Genomic DNA, 24,327 nt, shown 5'->3' with positions numbered 1-24,327 from the left:
TGATTTTATGAAAGACACGGAGGCGAGTATTGCCCCGCCCGTGTCTTATCCCTCCCTGGGGTGCTGTTATATATATTTATTGGGTTGTGTGCATGTATTTTGTCATTATTGTTATTATAACTGTTAAGGATGTGGTTAAATTATTACGTTTTCTTGCCTTGTCTGCCGCTATGTCGCTGCTATAGGATTTCCGCATTGCGTTGCTGGAGATTATCTGTTTGTTTCTCTTTTTAAGGTTGATCTCATCCAGTTCGGTGGAGAGTGGAGTGGATCTTTTGCGATCTCTGTTTGCCGTTTTTCTTCAAGTCGGTGGTTCAAGGCATGTTGGTCTTCCGGTTAGAGTTTCTCCTGGTTCCGGTTATTCCTGTTTGATTCGTTGATGGAGTTATGAAGACAAAGAAACAGGAGGAAGGACTTAAGGGGTGGTCCCTTTATACTGTGACTAGGGGGAGGGCTGTGTGCCCATTGGTGGATTTTGTTGTTTAATTCTTTGCTGCTATTGTGAGAAGTAAAGAAAGGGTTAAGCAATACTCGCCTCCGTGTCTTTCATAAAATCATGACTTTACGTCATATTTTAGGAAAATCATTCAATTAGCGGACGCATTATTGAGGCAACAACAAGTTCTTTGGATCAAACAGTTCCGTGTTTTATTAACACTTTAGGCAAGTGACAAAACAAGCAGTCATATTCAAACAAAAAGTCACCTTGCGGTGTTGGTGGAAATTCACACAATGCGGCAATTCTGCCTCAAAGAGTCCTTGCCGATAACAACACCAACCTGTTTTCACGCCAAACAGGTAGCAAGCCTTCATCCAGACACAAGGCTCCCAGATCCCAACACAGAGACCTCGTTTCGGAGCCCAGCTGCCTATTTAAGGACAGCCAGGTGCTGCCAAAACCCAGACCGGCATTTAAAATCCGGTTGGGTATTTGACCTCACCTGGCTGTAAATCAGCTCAGCAGCACATGCTGGGAGGAAAATACCTGTTTTTCCAGACCAAAACTTTAACTGTGTCACAACACAAACGTATTTTCTTTCTGTGTCCGTTTTTTTTTTTTTTGCTGACTGTATGCGGAGCCATTCATTACGGTCGTGCACATGACCCATAAGAGTTATAAAGCATCATAAATCACTATAATGCTATGCGACCCTGGCAGTGCTGGGAGGTCAGGACGGGTGCTGCACTGTGAGTCCGGAGAATGACATTTACTCATCTGAAAGCAGCCTTATCTTTGCGTTCAGGAAAAATCTCAGCATGTTCTATATTGTACGTTTTTCACATAATCCTGGCTACATAGAAGTGAATGGGACTTGGGTGAAAAATGGAAGACATCTGGATGCAATGTGTTTTTTACTGATGTTTTCCAGGATATGTAGATTGTTATTCTTCATGTGCTGAAAAAAACATGCAATCCGGAAGGAAAAAACACACTCTGAATAGTATTGAGTGAACTTTGGCGTCTAAAGTTCAGGTTATCAAAGAATTGCATTATGGATTCCACTACCACGGACCATAACAGAATTTGTAATCCATAACGCGATTCTTCGATAACCCGAACTTTAGACGCCGAACTTAAAACACAAGTTCGCTCAACACTAACGCTGAACGCAGTTGCTGAAAAAAATGAGTGAACTTGCATACAAAACAACCAGATTTTCCCTGAACAGATCCTGACACAATCCGTACGGCTCATGAGAAAGAGGTCTAAGTCCTAGAGCTGAGTGAATCGTTCATTAGAGTCCCTGAGCAGCAAGAGGCTCTCCCCTGCCCCTTGACTGACAGGGCCGACAATCTCACTCCCATGCCGCTGCGCAAAGGCTCTGCTACTAGTGTTGAGCGAACTTGTGTTTTAAGTTTGGCGTCTAAAGTTTGCGTTATCGAAGAATCGCGTTATGAATTCTAAATTCCGTTATGGTCCGTGGTAGCAGAATCCGTAATGCGATTCTTCGATAACCCAAACTTAAAACACAAGTTCGCTCAATAGTATCTGCTACTAGTCCAACTAATGTGCGCGTTCCACTACTCTTAGGGGCAGCGTAGCATGCACAGTTGCTGCTCCTTTAGCTGGGCAGGAGACTCCGCACTTGCGCCCTACTTGGAGCAGAGGTGCAGGTGCTAAATGCCTGGCACTGTGAATTGAAGTGGAAGGAGAGACCTCTTGAGCAGTGGGGACAGCCCCTTCAATCATCTCTTCTCAGTCCTTCCTTTAGGCTAGGTCTACACGACAACTTTTATAATGGTAGTCCATGGTGTCGCACTGCGACTGCGACAGTCGCAAAAAAAAACATTCATGACGTCATCGTGTAGACCTAGCCTTATATATGTTCCCAGTTTAGGATCTATTTATGGCCTTGGCTTCATAAACACCTGCACATGTGAATGTACCAATAGCTGGTGCTTCCAATCCTGGCACCATTGTGACTGCCCCCTAATGTTAGAGTGCTTTTGGTATCCTAAGTGAGTCTTTTTGGTAGGCATTTCCAGTCCCTTATTTCCTTAGAAGTCCCAGTTATTGTGTGCTGTTTATCGATAGCCATAGCAGTACTGTCAGCACTGCCTCCAGGGCTCTCCTGCACATAATAGAAGGAGGCACTCTGACCCGCCCAGTCCGAGCCGGAGCGCCACGCCCCCCGATACCACGTGACGAGCTGACAAGCTCAATGTAGACAATGAACTCCCAGATGCAGCTAGTAAGAGACGCCTCTGTCCCAGCCTGACGTCTCCAGCGCCCTCAACCAATCCACGACCAGAATAAGGCTCTTTAAAAAAAGAAGTCCCGGCGATGGTGTGGCAGTCAGCTGTATACAAATCCATCCGCCCATGTAAACATAAGGAGTAGATCCCACAGTTGGAAGCTAGTTGGTGGCGGTGGTATAGATCTGTCACCCGTGCTGGGCAGACCCCGTGGAGGAGGGGTATGGCCCCATTAGAATTAGTGACTACTGACCCTAATCACTAACACTGCGGGAATTCCAGTCGTGTGCCGAGCCCGGGGCTACTCAGTGCGCCGTGTATAGGCGCTTTCTGAAAGAAGTGTTTACACACAGCCAACCAGGGACTAACTCCCCTTGTCGCCGCAGATGACGGCATTCAGCTATTGAATTTGTAATAAAGCTGGTACTGGGGTGTGCGAGTGCTACCTTTATTAATGAAACAATCGGGCATGGCCGGGTGGCAGTGTACCTGACCAATTCCCAGCGCCCATTGATCCGAGTACACGCTGGAACTACTTGTCTTCTGCCACCCCTACACCGCGGACGTGCACCTCTACCTTGGCTGTGCGGTGTGCGGCCTCTCGTTCTGTCGGTTGGTGCGCGTCGCTCCGCCTCCCTCGTGGACTGTACTCCCGGTGTTACCAGGGTCTTGTGTGCAGACTGTGGTCGGCGACCGCTTCCCTGGCCGGGTCAGCTGCCCGGCGAGATGGAGTTCGTGCCCCCGCCGGAGTGCCCGGTGTTCGAGCCCACCAGAGAGGAGTTTGCTGACCCCTATGCCTATATCAACAAGATCCGTCCGATCGCGGAGCGCACGGGCATCTGTAAGGTCCGGCCGCCGCCGGTGAGTATGGGGGTCCGGCTGTCCCCGGAGAGGTCACACAAGCAGTTTGGAGACCCCCTAAGGAGCGTTGGGGGAGAAAAGATGTTGTCATGGTCTGAAGACCTGAGGAAATGGACGCCCCCAGATTACTTCGGCTGTGTATATTTTGGGGTGCTGCTGTGTGACGAGCCCCTGGGGCCGGGCTCTGGCAGCCCCTTAGTACACGTTGAGGTGTTAACTCCCGGAAGTATGACTGGATTTCTACCTGACCCGTTGACTTCTCTGGGGTTAGAGACAGCTGGGGGGCACTACAGGAAGTATTCAATATGGCGCCCGAGACCCCAATCCTTTGTGTGTTCTGTGAGGGGGTGTACCGTATGATAACATGACACCACCGAGGTTGTCACCGCAGCCCACTGTGCTAGATTCCTGAGGAAAGTTCCCCCAACCTGGACCCCGTCCAAGTGGGACACAGACGGGCAAAAGTGAGCCCATTGCATGTAAAATGGTGGCCCAGTGAGGCAGGAGATGGCTGTGACACACAATGCAGCAGTGGCCATTTCATGCCACTGGTTCGGAGCCTGTGTCTGGCCATTGTCCAGCTGCCATGGAAGGAGTCTGGCTATCTTGGGGCAGCTTCTCCTGTTGCTGGAGCTGAAGAAGACAACTGACATGGAGGTCCTCCTCCTTGTAGTCCAACTTCAATACAAAGCCCAGGGCCAGTCAAACATTAGATGTGCACATGTCCTGCCATGAGGCCATGGGGAAGTGCCTTCATCTTTATGCTAGTGTATTCTCTGGTTTATTGTGGTGTCTTATTCTCTGGTCATTGTTTTCTTCCCCCTTGCTCCTGTGTGCTAATCCCATTATACAAGGATTGAGCAAGATCACACCCTGCTGGTTGGCCATCTTTAAAACTTCTACACAACCTCAACCAACGGCTCCCGACCATTACCTGGCAAGGACATGTCGCCTTATACCTTGTCCTGTCCTACAAGGCACTCCATCTTGTGTGGGGGTTTATTCAACACACATTTTGTTCTGCTTTTCTAGATGATGGCAAAGATGAATTATGTGACAGTACTTGGGTTCATTATCCCCTATGACTATATGTGTTAGTGTGTGTGTGTTGATGGCACGTAGAGTATTTTAATTGAGGACACGTGAATTTTTCACCTGCTGTGTGTTTCTGTGTACATGGCAGGCTTCCTCTCAGTTTTCAGTTGTGATTTTTGGGGCATTATCAAGCGCATATAATATGGGCCTGTGGCAGGATGGACTTTGGGGCTTTTGTGTGAGCACAGACAGAAGTGCACCCTCAGCACAGGATTACTGCAGCTCCATGTTGCCATTGTAGTCTTTTATTAGTGAATGTGAGGGGTCAGAGCTTGGCTTGCTTCTAGTTCTAGGCCCTCCATGTTTTCTGACTGACTCTCCTCCATCTTTCTCATTCAGCAGCGTCCACCATTTTACACACAAGCTGGAAGCAGCAGAGATGCTGCATGAAAAGTTCACTGTATTGTCTGCCACCACCAGCTTCATTTCACATGTGTGCCCTTTATTGTCACCACAGCCCGTCTACCTTTTCCTTTTTAGCTTTTACCTAGCATTTTAGTGCAGTGTAGAAATTCTACACCAAAACTACTAGGTATTGTAGTAAAGTGTGTAAAAGGATGCAGACAAATTGCCACCCTTCACATAATGCCTTCTACCTATATAATCTTACACCTGAATGGTTGGTTCAGCAATTTGTAAGCCTTTTAGCTCGTTTTTTTTTTTCATAGCTAGGTTTGTTTGTATTTGGCCATTTCTGTATGTCCCATAGACTGATGTAGAAGAAGCCAAACACATGCTCGTTAATTCTTCCATACGACACCTCCTCCTGCACCCGTCTCTAGTCGTTCTAGGGATTTAGGGGTTCCAAGTGGTTGCATTCACCACCAATAAGTGGGAAAACCATTAAAGAAGTGCGTACATTTCTAAAAGAGGCTATAAACAGCAATATTGGTCTCATACAGCTATAAATTGAAGACCTGTATCAGTCATATAAACAGGCGGCTGGCGTCTACCGTACCAATCATGTGACTTATCCTATTGACCACTTCCTTGGACAGTCATGATAACTGGACAAGTTTAGCGCACGGACTGGAATCCTGCAGTTACTGGTCAGCACCTGTGCCCAAGGAAGTGGTCATAAAGACAAGCCCCCAAACCGCTGTCAACTTGTGTCCTATGGACGTGAGGAATGCCAGCCCTCTTGGTTTACGTTGCCGATGCCAGGGACTTTCACTGGGACACAACATTGACGTTACAGTGTGGTCTTACATGTCTAACCATTAGTTGGAGTTAGGGCTCATGCACACGTACGTATTTTCTTTCCACTGCAAAATACGCAATGCACACAGATGTATTTTTTGCAGACTGTAAAATACATACGGTTGTGTGCATGAGCCCTAAATATGTCAATCTCCTAGGGGCTCTTTCACACGAGCGGATGCCGTGCGGGTAATCTGCTGCGTGAAAGAGAGCCAAGCCCCATTCCGGACAGCAGAGACACGGAGCAGTAACATGACTGATAATGCTCTGTGCCTCTCTGTGATCCCTTTACTACAATATCACGGTGACCATTTTATCTCACTGTGATTTTGTAGTAAAGAGATCACAGAGAGGCACGGAGCGTTATCAGTCATGTTACTGCTCCGTGTCTCTGCTGTCCGGTCCGCTCGTGTGAAAGAGGCCTAAAACTGCCCTAATTTACATAGTGTTAAGTGCACATGTATTGCAGTTTACAGGTCTTTTGTCAGACTTGGATTGCAACACAAAAGTGACATTCAAATGACAGATGGAGTTGGCCATTTTTTGACTAATGTGTATGTCACTACATGTCACTATTATAGTCTTTGTTATGTGCAGTTTACTACATTTCATAAGCCATGTCCATTTCTTCTTTGCTGTCTGCATGGAGGTCTTGTCCATAAGATGGCCACCGATGGAGGGTCATGTGGCCAGACACATCTCTCAGCCTCGTCCATTCAAACACTCTGCGCTTGCAGTAACCTTCGAACAGTGCAAGTGTAGATGACAGGCACATTGTATTTGAGTGGAGGAGACTAATGTCTGGTCATGTGACCCTTCGTCAGCAGCCATTTTATGGACATAACATCTGCGTAGACGGCACAAAAGACTTTACCAACAAGGAGTATACCTCATGAAATATAGAAAAAGCAGAATAGCAAAGGCTATATTTATAAGGGCTCATGCACACGACCGTATGTATCCGCACAAAATATACATGACGTCCGTGTGCATTCCATATTTTGCGGCCTGGGACAGCTGGCTCCTAATAGAACAGTCCTATCCTTGTCCGTAATGCAGAACACAGAACGAAAATACGTGTGCATGAGCCCTACGTGCGGTAAAGTCCTCTTAGGCTAGTTTCACACTAGCGTTCGTCGGTCCGCTCGTGAGCTCCGTTTGAAGGAGCTCACGAGCGGACCCGAACGCCTCCGTCCAGCCCTGATGCAGTCTGAATGGAGCGGATCCGCTCAGACTGCATCAGTCTGGCGGCGTTCAGCCTCCGCTCCGCTCGCCTCCGCACGGCCAGGCGGACAGCTGAACGCTGCTTGCAGCGTTCAGCTGTCCGCCTGGCCGTGCGGAGGCGAGCGGATCCGTTCAGACTTACAATGTAAGTCAATGGGAACGGATCCACTTGAAGCGGTCACCATATGGCTCAATCTTCAAGCGGATCCGTCCCCCATTGACTTTACATTGAAAGTCTGAACGGATCCGCTCAGGCATCTTGCACACTTAGAAAATTTTCTTTAATAAAAAAGTTATTAATGCAGACGGATCCGTACTGAACGGAGCCTCCGTCTGCATTAATATGATCGGATCCGTTCAGAACGGATCCGATCAAGCGCTAGTGTGAAAGTAGCCTTATATACACCATCAACAGGAGCAAGAAAGTAGTCAACCCCTCTAATTTGACTGTAGACCGTTGTCACACAACAGCTGCATAAATAACTGATAAGTGACCTTTGTGTGCCTTTAATATATTTTGTGCATTTTTTTTTTTTTTTTTATCCATATACCTTGTTATTTTGTCAGAAGAAAATATCATTAGAAGTGCATGTATATGTGAGTAATATATTCCAGAGTACTTTGGGGGGAAAATGCCACTTCTTGTTTGGCTTGCTAACACTGCTGCCATTGTATAAGTGGGTATTCTGAAATCTGTATCCTGTCTTCCGGTTCTGGCAATATATGGGGCGTCATCACTGTTGGCGGCTGGAAGCTTTGGGAGGAGCCTGGGGCACGTTTACACTGCCAGGATAAGTTGGCGCAGAGGATCCAGTGTTAGATAAGCTGCTGTTGCAGAGCATCATGGGATCTTCTCACAATACAATTAATTTTACAGTTGCTTTGTCATATGAGAACCAGCATCTGACATGGGTTAGCGTTCTCATGTGATGATGGAACTGTATTGGAAATTTAGGAATAAAGCAATTCCCTATGTGAACTACAGAGAAATAAATGGTCTTGTGAATTTGTCTATAGAGCCCAGAAGGTGTACAGTCATGTGCAGGGGGTGGATCTGCGCAGCATTAGGGCATTGAGGTATGCCCAGAGTGGTTGGGACAGACACTTGCACAGATTCCTCATAGACCAGTGTTCCCCAACTGCAGTCCTCAGGGCCCACCTGCCATCATTATTTGAGAATATCCCACAGAATGAACACCTGAGGTAAGTCCTGATGCACTGACACTAATTAGATCACCTGCTCAATACTAAGGAAATCCTGAAAACATGACCGGCAGGTGGGTCCTGAGGACTGGAGTTGAGGGAACCCTGACATAGACTATTAGCTAACATCTAATGCTGGTATTTTTATTTTTACAGCAAAATTCACATGTGCTAAAAATCACTGCTTGGGTTCTTTCACTCAGGTTTTTAGTGGCTTTTTTGTACCAGGGCTCTGCCACACATTTTTGGTAGAAGTGCCAGGTGTTAGCTGAAGTTCTATGGGAAAGGTAAATGATAGGCACACAAGCACTTTTTTGGTTCTGGTGGTTTTGTTAGGTGGTGTGTGTGTCTTTCTGGCTTCTTTTCAAACGTGTAGAATGCTGTAGCTCTTGGCCTTTTTTTTATTAGGAGTTTTAATATCACCTTCTCTATAGGGAAAATGGCATAAAGATATTGCTAATGGTAAGACATTGTGTGCAGGAAAACTGATGGGGAAAAATGCTTGTGCTTTATTTTTTTTAATGGTTAAAAAAACAACTACCTGAGCCAAATGCATATATGTGCTGGGACCCTTAGGCCTCTTTCACACGGGCGTCGCGTGTGAGGGCCGGACAAGATGCGGGTGCGTTGCGGGAAAATGAGCAATTTTTCGGCTCGAGTGCAAAGTGTTTTAATGCGTTTTGCACGCACGTTAAAAAAATCGGCATGTTTGGTACCCAGACCCGAACCTGGACGACTTCACAGAAGTTCAGGTTAGGTGTTGTGTAGATTTTATTACTTTCACTTTATAACATGGTTATAAGGGAAAATAATAGCATTCTTAATACAGAATGCTAAGTTAAAGGGAACCTGTCACCGGGATTTTGTGTATAGAGCTGAGGACATAGGTTGCTAGATGGCCACTAGCACATCCGCAATACCCAGTCCTCATAGCTCGATTTGATACATATGCAAATTATCCTGAGATGAGTCCTGTCCCTGACTCATCTCACATACAGGACTCATCTCAGGTTAATTTGCATATGTATTAAATCGTTTTTTTTTTACACAATTAAAAGCGCACAGAGCTATGGGGACTGGGTATTTCGGATGTGCTAGCGGCCATCTAGCAACCCATGTACTCAGCTCTATACACAAAATCCCAGTGACAGGTTCCCTTTAATTAGGGATTGAGGGGTTAAAAATATATATATATTTTTTTTTTTCCAAGGAAAATGGCGGCACTGGTGCAAACCCCAATGTATAAATCCAGAAAAACGGGCGGCACTCCAATGGATAAAAGTAAGCGAACCTTTATTCACCCAGGTGGTGCAATGTTTCGGCTCTACACTTGAGTTGAAAAAGCCTCAAGTGTAGAGCCGAAACGTTGCACCACCTGGGTGAATAAAGGTTTGCTTTTATCCATTGGAGTGCCGCCGTTTTTCTGGAGATATATATGTGTGTGTGTGTGTGTATAATTTAACTCGCCTCATCAACTTGTTCGCGTAGCCCGGCTTGTCTTCTTTCTTCTTCTTTGAGTACCTGGGAGGAAAAGGACCTTTGACATCACCGTGCTCGTCACATTGTCCATTCACTTCTATACACAATGAAAAATGCACAATATAGAGCTTTCTGCGATTTTTATTTTTTTATTTTCACGCAACGCAGAAGTGATGCGTGAAACTCACCTCATGTGCACAGCCCCATTGGAGTGAATAGGTCTGGATTCAGTCAGTGCGGGTGCAATGCGTTCAACTTACGCAATTGCACCAGCGCGGAATTCTCGCCCGTGAGAAAGGGGCCTTAGAGGACTTGCCATGGCTCCTGACATGTATGTTTTAGCAACTACTTGCATCCCCCATGTAATAAATATTCTGGAGCATCTATTTTCATTCTTTTATTATTCCTGCTAGAAGTAATGAATGAAGTACTAGCAGTATGCTAGTAGAGCTCCAGATGGGTGTTACCACTTGAGGATGTTTTCCAGCACTTTATCCAATTGGTGTCTGAATATTCAAGGACACCCCTCCCCAACTTGTAACACCCATCTCTTCCGTCACTACAATCTGCTAGTGATTAATTTGTTACTTCTAGCAGTAATAATAAAGGAATGACACAACGTAGTCGCAAGAATAGTTCTCCAGAATTATTACATGAGGATTGGAGGTAGATTGTAAGACCTCTTTCACACTAACAAAACTGATTGTGTCAGGATCTGTTCAGGAAAAAATTGATAGCTTACAAGTTCAGAATTCAGAGTACGGGTTTTCCCATCAGGATTGTGTCCGGATTGCAGGCTTTTTTCGAACCTGTGAAGAACAACAATCTACCATATTTTTTGCCCTATAAGACATACTGGCCCACTTGACGCACCTAGATTTTAGAGGAGGACAATAAGAAAAAAATATTTTTCATTAGACCTCAGATCAGCAATCAGACCCCCAATATTAATGAGACCTCAGCTCACAGCCCCTATCAGATCCCCAATGTTAATAAGATCTCAGCTCAGACCCCAATGTGAATCAACCCCAATCAGACCTCAGATTAGAGCCCAATATAAAGAAGACTCCCAATCAGACCTCGGATGAGACCCCCATGCCTCATATCAGCCCCCAGCCTCAGATCACCAAATAAATACACCACTTACTTCTCCTGCTCCTGGATGCCGCTGCTCCTCTCTGCCAATGATCTTCTTGCTGTTGGCTGTGCTGTGAACCGGCGCACACAGCATGAGGTCACAGAGTGCCTTCACCCTGTGCGCAGCCACTACACAGCTGACTGCCGAGGACCAGGAAGCGGTGAGTACAGAGCCTTCACCGCTTCCCGGTCCTCCTGTACTAATGAGCACTTCCATAATGGAAGCGCTCATTAGAATTCACCCATAAGATGCATATTTCCCCCACTTTGGGGGAGATAAGTGCGTCTTATGGGGCCAAAAATACGGTACATCTCCTACCAACCATCTATTAGTATAAAATACATTGCATCAGGATGTCTTCTATTTTTTACACAAGCCCCATTCACTTCTATGGAGCTAGGGCTGCATGAAAAATGAACAATATAGAACATGCTTCAGTTTTCCCAGAGCGCAAGGATGCGGCATGAAAAACGACGCCCATGTGCACAGACCCATTAAAACGGGTGCTCTGGGTTCGCTACACGTATTACATCCAGACAGAAAACTCACTCATGTGAAAGCCCTAAGGCAAATCGCGCATGTTTGGTACCCAAACCCGAACTTCTTCACAGAAGTTCGGGCTTGGGATTGATGTTCTGAAGATTGTATTATTTTCCCTTATAACATGGTTATAAGGGAAAATAATAGCATTCTGAATACAGAATGCATAGTAAAACAGCGCTAGAGGGGTTAAAACAAAATTTAACTCACCTTAGTCCACTTGATCGCGAAGCCGGCATCTCCTTGTGTCTCCTCTGCTGAACAGGACCTGGGGTGAGCTGCTGCATTAAATAGAGGTTAAGGACCTTTGATGACGTCACTCCGGTCATCACATGGTCTTTTACCATGGTAAAAGATCATGTGACGTACCATGTGATGACCGGAGTGACGTCATCAAAGGTCCTTAACCTCTATTTAATGCAGCAGCTCACCCCAGGTCCTGTTCAGCAGAGGAGGCACAAGGAGATGCCGGCTTCGCGATCAAGTGGACTAAGGTGAGTTAAAAAAAAAATTAACCCCTCTAGCGCTGTTTTACTATGCATTCTGTATTCAGAATGCTATTATTTTCCCTTATAACCATGTTATAAGGGAAAATAATAATGATCGGGTCTCCATCCTGATCGTCTCCTAGCAACCGTGCGTGAAAATCGCACCACATCCGTACTTGCTTGCGGATGCTATGCGATTTTCACGCTTCCCATTCACTTCTATGGGGCCTGCGTCGCGTGAAAATCGGACAATATAGAGCATGCTGCGATTTTCACTGAACGCACAAGTGATGCGTGAAAATCACTGCTCATGTGCACAGCCCCATAGAAATGAATGGGTCAGGATTCAGTGCGGGTGCAATGCGTTACCCGCACAGAAAACTCGCCCGTGTGAAAGGGGCCTAAAACGGACATTTCAGGGGAGGTTACAGGTCCTCATCTAAAGTGCATAAAATGCCACAAATTTCCCGCACTTCGGCCTAATGCATGTATAGATCACCTGCCCGCCTCCGATAGTACAGAGCTGTAATCTATGACCACTGTTCAGCTGCACAGTCTGCAGGGAGTGTAAGTAAAGGTCCTTTTTAATGGACCGATAATCAGGCTTTATCAGGGATTATGGGTTTGTTCATCTGGTGCTTCTGTCCTTCTGATGGCACCAACAATCCTCATCTCATCAGGCAATTATCAGGATCGCTTCTACTATCTGCATGTGGTGCAGATTTGTGTGCAGAAAATCCACAAAAAAAGCACACATCCGCAGTATTTAGGGCAGTTTGGGCACAGATTTTCAGTTTGACAACCCCATTGGAGTCTATACGGGAAACCACTCTACATAAGGAGTGCAATCGCAGAAACAATTGACATGCTGCAGATTTTAACCCCTTGCTGACAGAGCGATATAATTTTAGTTTTTTACTCCCTGCCTTTTTGGAGCCATAGCTTTTTATTTTTTTAATTTTTCTGTTCATGTAGCCGTATGGGGACTTTTTTTTTGCAGGACAGGTTGTATTTCTAATACTACAATTTAAAATTGCATATAGTGAAGTTGGGAGCTGAAAAAAAATGTAGAAATGGGTTGAAATTGTGAAAAAAAAATGCAATTCCGCAATTATTATATATATATTTTTTACAGCATTCGCTATGCCGTAAAACTGACCTGGTGTTTTCATTTGTCAGGATGATATCGCGGTTTCCTAATAGCCGCTGTATTTTGTGATGTCATAGAAGCAGTCACATGTGCGCTGACAGCTTCTAAATCTGTGTTCTCCCCTGCATCCTGCATAACAGTACTCACAACCACATTACTGCCCGCAGCTGTCACCACGGCTCCTCCCCATATTCATGTCTCCGCCCACCGACGTCTGAATCGGATAACAGCAAAGGCGAGCACAACAGCCAGGCGGGAAAAGTCTCTCCAACTCCCACACACAGTTTGGCCTGTGAAGAGTGAGAGAGTTGAGACCTTAAACATAGAATAGAACCGGCCCGGGTGTCCTACATAAAGGTGCTATGTCTGTCTTCTGCGGCCCTGTGGCCTGGTCCAGCCTGCCTGCAAGCTGCAGTCTGCACAATGATCTATAATAGCAGGCGTTAAGGAATAATGAGTCCTCATTAGTCCCCCATAAATGAGCAACATTACATTATTATACTGAGGGGGGCCAAAACTTGTTCATATAGTATAATGTTTCCTTGTGGCCCCTATACAGTATAACGTCTCCTTGTGGTTGCCCCCACACAGTATAACGTCTTCTTGAGCATACAGCATCCTGAATCCTGACCCCTTCATTTCAATGGATGGAAGCTCTTGAGCATTGCTTTTCACGGAATGTCTTCTCGTTCAGGAGAAATCGCAGCATGTTCTGTAACGTGCGTTTTTTCACTCAACCCTGGCCCATAGAAATGAATGGCACTGCAGGGAAAACTTAAGCATTTTGGATGCAATTTTTTAACTGATGGTTGCTAGATGGTTGGGTGTTTTCTGCAAATGTAAAGGTTTTGCTTATTTTTTTTTCCTGCGTGGATATCAATTGAAGGAAAAACTTGGGGGGAAAAAAATGTCCCGGGAAAAACAAGTTCTGTATCTCTTGAGTGAAAGAGGCCTTAGGAAATGTGATGACTGGTCAGGTGATTGTGGTCATGTATACTCACATATTGCTCGCAATCTAGACAGTAAATCGTCAGGGGAGTGTGCAAGGCATCAGCTCTTCTGTTCTGTAGTGAATGATACCTCTGGACCCTGGCATACGTTAGAAAGGACAGAGCTGATGGACCACCCCTTTTTACATTTAGGGCTGATTCATATGACCACAAATGGTCTGGAAATGCAGTCCATGTGTCAGCCGCATCTCCAGGACCGTACGCGGATCATCTGTCAGTACAGTAGACCTGCAGTCAGTTCTGGTCAGGGGGTCCATGAACGGTCCGATAGATGTGGCTTACACAAGGACTGTGTTTCCTGGACCATCCGTGGTCATATGATGCAGCCCTAAGTTGGTAGTTTGGAATAATAAGCTGTGGTCGTGTCTAACAAAAGCTGTGAGCAAAATAAAAATAAACGCAGCTCACCCAAAGACAGATGGTGTGATTTAGAGTCCTTGGCCAATGTATGGTCGCACAAATCCTTCCCCGGACCTCAGGTATGGAATATCTTCTAGAACAGTGGTGCCCAACCATTTTTCGTCTGAGGGCCGCACTAGACATGGTATAAATTTTGCGGGCCAGAAACGGGTAGCTTTGCCAGAAAGAATTTCAGGCACATTTGGGCATTGCCCCTGTCAAGGGGGCACATGTGAGATTTATTACTGTAAAGGGGCCACTCTCTCTACTGCCAGCCACAGCGCAGACCACTGCTACCAGTGTCACGATTCCAACCAAGACCAAAGAACACCACTCATGTCCTGGCCTTCCCAAGCAACAAGGAGGGGTTTCTTTCTTACCCCTCAAAGGCATGTACTGCTGAACCCACTGCCACATGGACACCACTGACCCTTCAGAATATATACCAACTCTCCTCACTAAGGTACCAGCCACACTCACAGGGGGCAACCCTCCTGAAACCACATTGCTCACACACAGACCACTGTCGCCTGTCCCTGCCATTAAGCAGTTAGGTGGTCAGCTCTTCCTTCCTCCGCATGTAGCAGCGGACACATCCAGACATAGCAGTTGCCGTTACAAACAACTACTGGGCTACGGGAACTTATTACACATTCGTTCCCTGAGTTGCCTTGATGTTTAGAATGAAGATTCAGCACTGCGCCACAGCAGCCGCCCAGGTGTGTTGCTTGTTCTCCTTCCTCTTCCACTGTGCGCAAGCTCCGCCTCTGGTCATTGCGCGGGCCGCATGACACGGCTTCGCGGGGCAGGATGTGGCCCGCGGGCCGTAGGTTGGGCATCACTGTTCTAGAAGAATAGAGTAATCCAGCGCCGCAATGGATAAAACTCCAGCTGACTTGTTTCGCACGTGTAGTGCTTACTCGTAGCTCAAAAACGGTGACATTGTTCCAGCAGTGGGTTGGGTTTGAGACTGCGGGTGGATTGGTTTATGTACAGACGCAGGGAATCAATTTCTTGTTTGGGGAAAGATACAGTAAAAGAATGAACTAGATTTAATGTATTCCATCACTTGTGTTTTTTGCAGGACTGGCAACCTCCATTTGCTTGTGATGTTGATAAACTTCACTTCACACCACGTATCCAAAGACTTAATGAACTTGAGGTAATGTGGTTGGCTATTTAACTATAATCTCACATTGGTGTAATCACTCCATTCCATTAGTATCCATTCTATTTAAAGGAGTATTCTGCATTTGCACATTACAGGTTATAGTATAAGCTGTCTAACCCCCACCTATCCTAAAGAGAAGTCTTCCGTATCTAGAACTCAAAAAGCCCTTTGAAGGAAACGTGTCACAAAATTTTTTATCTGCCAGTTAAAACCAGATGGCAACACACATCCTTTTTATCTAATCTGATTTTATTTTCGGATTACAGATTTATTTATTTCCTGAATGTGATTATGGGGGTTGCCATCTTGCCTGAGCTGTTCTTAACCGCATTTAAACAGCATTAAGAAAAATAGCTTTATGGCAGCCCAGTGGGCCAGAGACACAATGTTCAAGATGGGACACTATAGACTTTTATGGCAGAGTTTTCCGGGCCTAGTGTGTGACATGTGCAGAGGTCATTGTACAAGGAAGGAATAGATGAACTGTAACAATCCCCTACTGCAATTGGTGGATCCTGTCTTATCTATACACAGAGGTGATATCACTACAGGCAGGTTTAGAACAATATATAACTGCGGTAAAGTGCTCAAAAGTACAGACCCAAGAAGGGCCAGCGCGAAAACTGCAGGACAGTGACATGGAAAATTAAAAATAACATAAAAAATAATAAAAAAATATGTTAAACATAAAAATGGGATTTTAACAATAGGTCATTTTCTGATGACACCTTTCCTTTAAGTCCAAAGACAATAGTGATCTTATTAGTGTGTTGTTACCCTCAGGCACAAACCAGGGTGAAGCTGAATTTCTTGGATCAGATTGCCAAGTTTTGGGAACTGCAGGGATGCACTCTGAAAATACCTCATGTTGAACGGAAAATACTGGATTTATTTCTTCTAAACAAGGTGAGAAAATACATGGCATGAATTGGCTATGATCAGCAAGACTTGCCTTCTGGAGGGTGGCAGTTTACCTATTTGAGGAGCAGCAGTCTTTTTTTTTTTTTTTTTTTTTTTTTTTTTGTTTTGTTCAAGGCTTCTTGTATTTTCATTGCAGTTGGTGGCTGAAGAAGGCGGTTTTGATTTGGTCTGCAGAGAGAGAAAATGGACTAAGATTGCTGTAATCATGGGCTTTTCAACCGGAAAAGCTATTGGGTCTCATATTCGGGGCCATTACGAGCGTATCCTGTACCCCTACAACTTGTTTCAGTCTAGATCTAGTTTATTGGTAAGCATCACATTTTTTTCTTTACATAGACCCTATAGACGAGCGGCATTCTCCGCATCCATAGGGCTTAAGATGGCAGCAGTCATATCATTTACTCACAGGACTCCTTCCTTGGCTCTCCTTTGCAGCATCTATTTGTGTGCAAATGTGGAACGGTAACATAATGTGTCTAGTGCATGTGTGGATACAGGCCGCAAAGGAAAGCAGAGTGTGCGATCATGAGGGTAAATCACATGACTGCTGCCATCTTGCATCCTGTGGACCAGGAGACTGCCACTCTCAGGTGTTTACATATCCCAACCATGGGTAGCACAGAGCTGAGCGTAAAGTAATAGGACAAATAAACCTGTAAGAAAATGTCACTATAAAGCAGCCATTCCCTTTTAATGTTTTTTGCCTGCTTCTTCCCCCAATGCCTCTTCGTAATGATGTAAAATAGATTTCCAGTGCCTATTGCATTCAGTTATGTGTTTTATTTGTTACTTGCTTAGCTTCAGCAAATTGTCTTATTTGTGTCCTTTCCATTTCAATATGTCACTTTGGTGAACTAATTTTCTATCCTTTGGACATTAGGCTCCAGAGTCCTGCGCCCAATTGTTCACTGATGATATCTGCTCAGATAAGGTATTGAAAATATGAACTGTTTCCTATTTGTTTTCTCATGTTATAAAGTATGTACATTTTGAACTGGCAGCTTATTTCTTTTACAGTCGCTTTTGTGTATTATAATGTAATAAACCATTCAGTGCATTTCATGCCAGGACCAGATATGTATTTGGGATTGAAGAGCTTTATGTGCCTGTGTCTACACCCCATGCTCATGTGTGCCAGCAGTCCAGTATTATCAAAGTCTCTATAGGAGCTTGTGAGGGCGCTTTCTTACCCGAACAGAATAGCCCAAACTGGGAAAGACAGAGATGTAAAAACAAAACATTTAGGTACATGTCATTGGAGGACACAGACAAGACCAAGAGACTTTCAAAAGTAATTCCAAGGGTAGGGAAAAAAGGATGGCCTTTATCGTCATAAAGCTTGACGAAAGAGGATTTATAGGAAAGCGCCGCCAGCAAAAATGTCTGCCTTGTAGGAAAGGAAACAAACACAAGCATCTTGAAAAGGCTCAAAGGGGGAATAGTTGGAGAAGCCTAGAGCAGTGGTGGCGAACCTATGTCACACGTGCCAGAGGGGGCTCGCAGGGCCCTCACTTTGGGCACATGCGCAGGGCCGGATTATAGGCAGGCAGGCGCAGGCCTGTACTGGCAATCTGGGGGCTGGCCAGTCCGCTCTTTAAATGTGAGGCACAGTGGCGCGGCCTGGCTGGCGGCATGCCTGTGTGTGGGCCATCAATATTGCCTTGCGCAGGAAGGAGTGCTGATGTCAGCACATTAGACACTCTGCTGCGCTTCTGGCACTCGCCCTTGCCCTTGCAGCCTCAGCGTATGATGGACTCCCATACACTTTGGGACCCCTGAGTCGACATAGGCCTCAGCCCTGATATGGACTACATATTATGGAGATACTCCCTTGGAGGATGTATGTAAGGAGATGAGCTATGCAATATACTGCCCTGTACATGGATGATGTATATATGAATGTTTTAAGGAGGTGAACTATGTATTATACTGCCCCTATATATATATGGTTGATGCTTAGGAGGTGATTAGCTATGGCAGGTGTGAAATTGAGCATAGGCACTAATTGGAGTCATGAGCGACCATAGGATGGAGTGAATTTTCTACTGAAGGATCAATTGCTTCTCTGGCAGAAGAAAGACTCTTTAACAAGTTCAGCTTCCTATATTACTGATCCGAAAAAGACATTGAGGCTGGTGTGGTAGGTTGTATGCTTAGCAAGATGGGATACTGGAGGATCTGCAATGGGAAAAGAGGATCACTTTTTGATTAAATCCTCCTGAAGTGGATAAAGTGGCTCCATACCCTTAGGCTTGGAGAAATGTGTGTCAGAAAAATTCCACTGTTTGGTAAGGTAGAAATAAAAATGTTTCATCTGGGAAGTATTTCGGATAGTGATAACCCTTCTTCGGAAGAGTCTTCCATGTCTTTAACCTAATAGTGACCCAAAAGCTAACACACTCAGGAAAAGCAGAGAAGACTTAGGCTGATTAGGGCAGATCATACCTGGTCTGCAGCAGAGAGGTAAGATAAGTTGGAGAGATGCTGATGGTATTTAAGAGAGAGAGTGCAGATGTGGCGTCACCAGAAGCAAGAGAAGAGCCAGGTAGTGGTAAGGCGGCCGGAGCAGGTAGAAGAGATACTCTATGCCCCACCTCCTGAGTTTGGGCCTAGCCAGCAAGAAATCCAGGGTGTTTAGTCAGGGGCCCTGAGTACCCAGCTCCAGCATGGTGAAGAGCAGCAAGAGAATGGAATGAGGCTGAAGCATCCAGGTGGGTAACTAGAGGCATGTAAAAAGCAGTGTGGAGATGGTGCAGCTAGAGCAGGGATGTCAAACTCGTGGCCCTCCAGCTGTTGCAAAACTACAACTCCCATCATGCCTGGGCATACTACAGCTATCAGGGAATGATGGGAGTTGTAGTTTTGCAACATCTGGAGGGCCATGAGTTTGACATCCATGAGCTAGAGGCTTTTAACTTGCCAGCAGGAGAAACACTCCCTGGAAGCCTGAAAGGGACACGATGGAGAAACACCAGCGACTGAGAAGTTAACCTCAACAGCGCCAGTGTGATTAAACACGATGCCACAGAGTGTGTGGGTGTGAAAAGGGGGGGGAGGGGCTTTGGAAGGTTAACTCCAACTTCTTCCACCATAGTTGCCCTAACAGGCAAAGGGGAAGGGGAGGCATCTACCCTTCTAACATCTTGTGTCCCCCATCCAGCCCAGTCACTTCAGCATGCTGTCACTTGTAAATGGAAGCCACCCAGGAAAAATGATAGCAGACCTGCAAATCAGGTGTATCTGCCTCCTACAGACAGTAAGCTAAAACAGTTTTAGCTTAGTCCCTGTAGGAAAGGTATAGTTGGTGGGGGGCGCTAACACTTTTTATTTAGTGTCTGACTTCTAGACGCAGCAATTGTACCCATTGTCTTGCTTGTGTTCCAAGAAATATAAGAAATATTTTGCAGCATCCTTTCGAAGAACTGTGGTATTACCACTATGAATTTATGAATGCGTTACAAGGTGAGGATGTGTCATTGCACACTCACTATTCAATAAGCTCTGCCAATGTCAGTCTGTGTAGCGACAACCCTTTGGTTAGGGAAATGGTAACGCCCACTTCGCAATTTATTCATGTTTCTCAGTGGAATAACAATGGAATGACACAACACAGTGATAAGAAAGTGCTCAAGAATTATTTTACGGGCAATACAAGTATTTTCTAAAACGTGTCAGGAGAGTCTACAGTAGGCTCATCCTGCGGCCCTCCAGCTGTTGTAAAACTACAACTCCCAAAACGCCCTGCTGTAGGCTGTCCGTAGGGCCGCAGGTTGAGCATGCCTGGTCTACAGGTTCTTTTTACATTCTAACAGCATGGGGTATAGACAGTTTGTGTCCCCATGCTGACTTGTAGATATTGTAGCCCAGCATTGATGGAACAGGTAAGTGGATTAACTGGCAATCCCCCTTTTGCTCCTTGTATGCATCATAAAGAAAAGTGATATAGTTCATCTAATAGGTCTAGTATTGTTATCTGTATAATGTATTCTAATTTGTAGAAACCAACTCTTATTCCTGATGTTAAAGACAAGGAGTACAAACCTCATGATATCCCCCAGAGGCAGTCTGTTCAGCCTACAGAAAACTGTGCTCGACGGGCTAAACGTATGCGAGCAGAAGTAGGTGCTGGTCTTCCCTCACTTGATTTTAAGTGCTAAAAAATTACTACACAAATACTAAGACTGGTTTCTTCTCCTCTAGTGTGTTAAGGTTAAAATTGAACCAGAAGAAGCACCAGAATTAAGACCTCGGACTTTACGCCGAAGGATGGGGTCTACACCCTCCATTTGTGAAAATGGTAGGTTATCTTGTGGGAAGCCTTTTAGGTGTACTTCTCTGTCCAGGAAAGTGTGTTGGAGTTGTGAGTGCTTGATCAGCTGTTTCTGTACCTGCCATAGGCTTTATTAAAGGGAGTCACGTGGCCTCATTGATACTTGCCTTGGTCAGGAGTGAGAGCCTGTGACCCACAATGATAATCTGTTCAGCTCTTAACCATCAGGACACAAACCTGCTTCTTTAATAAGAAGCAGCATCCTTCTAATCCTTGGCATCATTAGACTGCGGCTTTGTGCTCCCTTCAGGTCTTTGAAAATGCGTGTGAGCGCCCTCTATTAGTTATTCACACACACATACTTATTGGCAAAAAGTAACGCACCATGATAGAAATGTCGGATTGCTGCAAAACTGCATGCAATTATGTCTCAGGCAGATATGCAAAAGACAAACAACCTACAATGTCCTCATCAATATTATACATATTACCGAGAGCCCAAAGAATACCTATCGTAGACACCATTAAAAAACAATAGGGATGGTTGTTTCAAGGAATTGATGGATATCTAGGCCATTCTGACATACATGTTGGGAGCAGTGGTTATGTGAGAGCATGCACACATGGCGAACAGACGGACCACCAGTAGGGAGAATTGTTTGATCCGCCGACAAGCATGAGTTTCGTCATCCACTATCCAGACACAGTTGGCATCTTAGTTACAGACCCCTGTCTCTGCTCAGACTAGTTCAGGAAGGAAATTAGGTGTCCGTTGCCTTTTGACAGCCAGCAACCGTCACCTTCATTTGTAGTGGGTTTGTGGAACTGTATTATCTTTATCAACGAATACAGTTTGTTTGGGATTCCACGATGTTCGGGTTCAAGTATGGAGGTCTTGAATTGAGTGCTGTGATCCTGCCTTTGCTTTGATTTGACACACCTCGCCAGCGGATGGTTACAGAAGGCAATACAAATAAAGCTTTTTTTGTTTTTTAATGTAACTAGAAGACTGTGCCTCTGGCTCAGCCTGATGGGCATACACTGAGTGCAGGCCTAAAGTCCTTCTTTAGACCCCCAGTTGCCATACTAAAATATTGGCACCCTGCAATCTCATTTGCGTGGTGCTGATGCCTGAGAAAGGTACCCACCTCCCTCTAAACCATTTATTTGCAGTGGATGCTATGGACTGCGACATCTAAGGGGTTAAGCGGCCCAAATTGGCACTTCTGCCAATCCAGAGTGTTGGAGCAAGAGCCAATCTGTCATGAGAGAGCTGGGCTTCTGCTCATTACTGCACAGGAGACCCATGCAGCGCTTAGACTAGGCTGCCCAAAAAAGGTGTCGGCCTGTAAAAAGGGCATCGGCAGTCACAAATGAATTAAACGTTAGGCAGTTAGCTATTTTTCTTTTCTTTCTTTTTTTTTTTTTTTTTTTCTTTTCTGAAAACCTTTTTCATTTTGCTCTACAATGCTACATGTTAATCCCATTTTGTATTTTTTTTTGTTTTCTCTTCCCTGTAGATGAAAATCAAATAGTGGTCAAACGAGAGCCTGTAGAACCAGTGATAGAGAAGCCAAAATCGAAATCAAAGAAATGCCGAAGTCCAGTAAGCATAAAGGCGATAGTGTTATTTATTTATTCTAGTCTTAAAGGGGATTTCCCATGAAAAATATTTTTGTCAAATCAGCAGCTAGATCTGAATACTTTTGGAATTATATTTTATTAAAAGTTTAGTATAGTTACTGAATTTTTTGGTAAAATCTCTGTATAGTGCTGTTTGTTTGCTTTCTTATTTCTCTGTCTACCTCAGTAACATCGCTGAGGTGGACGCACATGCTCAGTTCTGTCTACAATTAAAAGCTGTGCCAGTTAGGGCTCAGTTATTTAATCAGATAGTTCAATCCGTTATTGTGAGCCAAAAACAGTGGTGAAGCCTACTCGGGGATCAGGTGTAATCGTTTGATTTGCACCTATTCAGTGTTTTTGACCTGCACCTGCTTTTGGCTTGCAAGAACTGATCGCAATAACAGGAAGAGAGAGCTGCAGCAGAAAGGACACTCCCACTAAGCCTAAAGCCTCATGCAGACGTCCGTGGAACTCGGTCCGTGAGATACAGCGCAGGAGTCGTTGGTTGCTATGACGGTGTGCGCTACGTGCCGCGGCTGTATACCAGTGTTTTACTGTACAACGGCGGCACGAAGTGCACGGCGTCATAGCAACCAATGACGCCGTGCGCTCCTGCACTCAGGAGGTTGCCAGTCCGGTATCTCGCGAACATCTGCATGAGGCTTAAGTGTGTCTTCTGCTACTGAATGGGGCTTACAGAAATCAATGTGCTTGCCACCTCATTCAAATGAAGGAAACTGATTATTTTCAAGTGCTGAAAATTCGGCAACAAAATCTGCCATGTGTGAAGGCACACTAAAGAAATTGGAGCAGATCAATCAATGTGGACATCTCTGGATCTATGTCACGTACAAAGCTGGTTGGAGCTGTGTTAGAGATGGCCTTATACTATGATGCCAAACACATTCTTTCACTGGGTCAGACTGCCCAATAAAGTTTGCTCCCTAACTGTACTATAGAGATAATATTTGTGTTCTCACCGTGTTGAAACATTTATGTGCTCAATGTCATTCTGATTTTGTTTTACCACATAATGTCTTTTTCGTGCCACAATAACTCAGAACTTCACTGTATAAAATTGGGGAAGCAAAATCTCACTATTTTTACTTTTTTATATTTTTTATTTTATTTTGAAGGTGGATTTATATGTTTGCTTTCTCTGTGGAAGTGGAACTGATGAAGACCGACTTCTTTTGTGTGATGGTTGTGATGACAGTTACCATACCTTCTGTCTTATTCCGCCACTGCATGATGTGCCCAAGGGGGATTGGAGATGCCCAAAATGTCTAGTGCAGGTATCGCCTCAGCCCTCTTAGAATGCTGAAATAGTCAACAATGCTTTTCTTCTAGGACATTATTAAAGTGGAGGAAACAAACTAATAACTACCTAACCTTTGAGCCAAATAGGAGGGCATTTATCAATGTCTTTAAACCACTAAACTCAGTCTAGCCAGCATACACTTGGGTTTCGTGTGCATGCAGTGCCAGAAATGCATCGGTCTCTTAATAAATTAGGCGCATCTTACTCCAATGCAGGGGGATCAAAACTGGCATTTGGGAAGGCCAGTCTTGAAAAAATGTCCCCCATAGCCCTTTAGTTTGTCCAGTCAGGGCAACCCTTCTTCATATGCCCTATTAGGACATAGGATTTTGACTAAAGGGGTATTTTATTTATTTATTTTTTATTTTTTGCATTTTCATTTTTCTTCCCTATCTTCCTTGAGCCTTTTATATTTCTATTCACATAGCTGTATGAGGGCTTATTTTTTGGGGACAAGTTGCACTTTGTATACCATAATTAATGGTGGTATTACAATGTAGTGAGAAGCGGTAAAAAAAAAAATTCCAAATGGGG

The 24,327-nt window shown here is 44.9% G+C and overlaps 1 protein-coding gene across 1 annotated transcript in view; it reads left to right on the top strand.

Annotated features, from left to right (window-relative positions):
• The first annotated feature begins 3,282 nt into the window (after window positions 1-3,282).
• Window positions 3,283-24,327, top strand: part of KDM5B (lysine demethylase 5B) — a 56,750-nt gene continuing 35,705 nt past the window's right edge. The window contains exons 1-9 of the mRNA XM_044287288.1: window positions 3,283-3,558; window positions 15,569-15,646; window positions 16,439-16,561; window positions 16,713-16,883; window positions 17,457-17,507; window positions 20,575-20,694; window positions 20,777-20,873; window positions 22,367-22,452; window positions 23,609-23,767. Coding sequence (XP_044143223.1) covers window positions 3,424-3,558; window positions 15,569-15,646; window positions 16,439-16,561; window positions 16,713-16,883; window positions 17,457-17,507; window positions 20,575-20,694; window positions 20,777-20,873; window positions 22,367-22,452; window positions 23,609-23,767 — 1,020 coding nt within the window. The 5' untranslated portion in view covers window positions 3,283-3,423. The remainder of the gene's footprint in view (window positions 3,559-15,568; window positions 15,647-16,438; window positions 16,562-16,712; window positions 16,884-17,456; window positions 17,508-20,574; window positions 20,695-20,776; window positions 20,874-22,366; window positions 22,453-23,608; window positions 23,768-24,327) is intronic.

The sequence above is a fragment of the Bufo gargarizans genome, chromosome 3 (genome assembly GCF_014858855.1).
Source record: "Bufo gargarizans isolate SCDJY-AF-19 chromosome 3, ASM1485885v1, whole genome shotgun sequence".
Classification (NCBI taxonomy): domain Eukaryota; kingdom Metazoa; phylum Chordata; class Amphibia; order Anura; family Bufonidae; genus Bufo; species Bufo gargarizans.
This window is presented reverse-complemented; position numbering and strand designations above follow the sequence as displayed.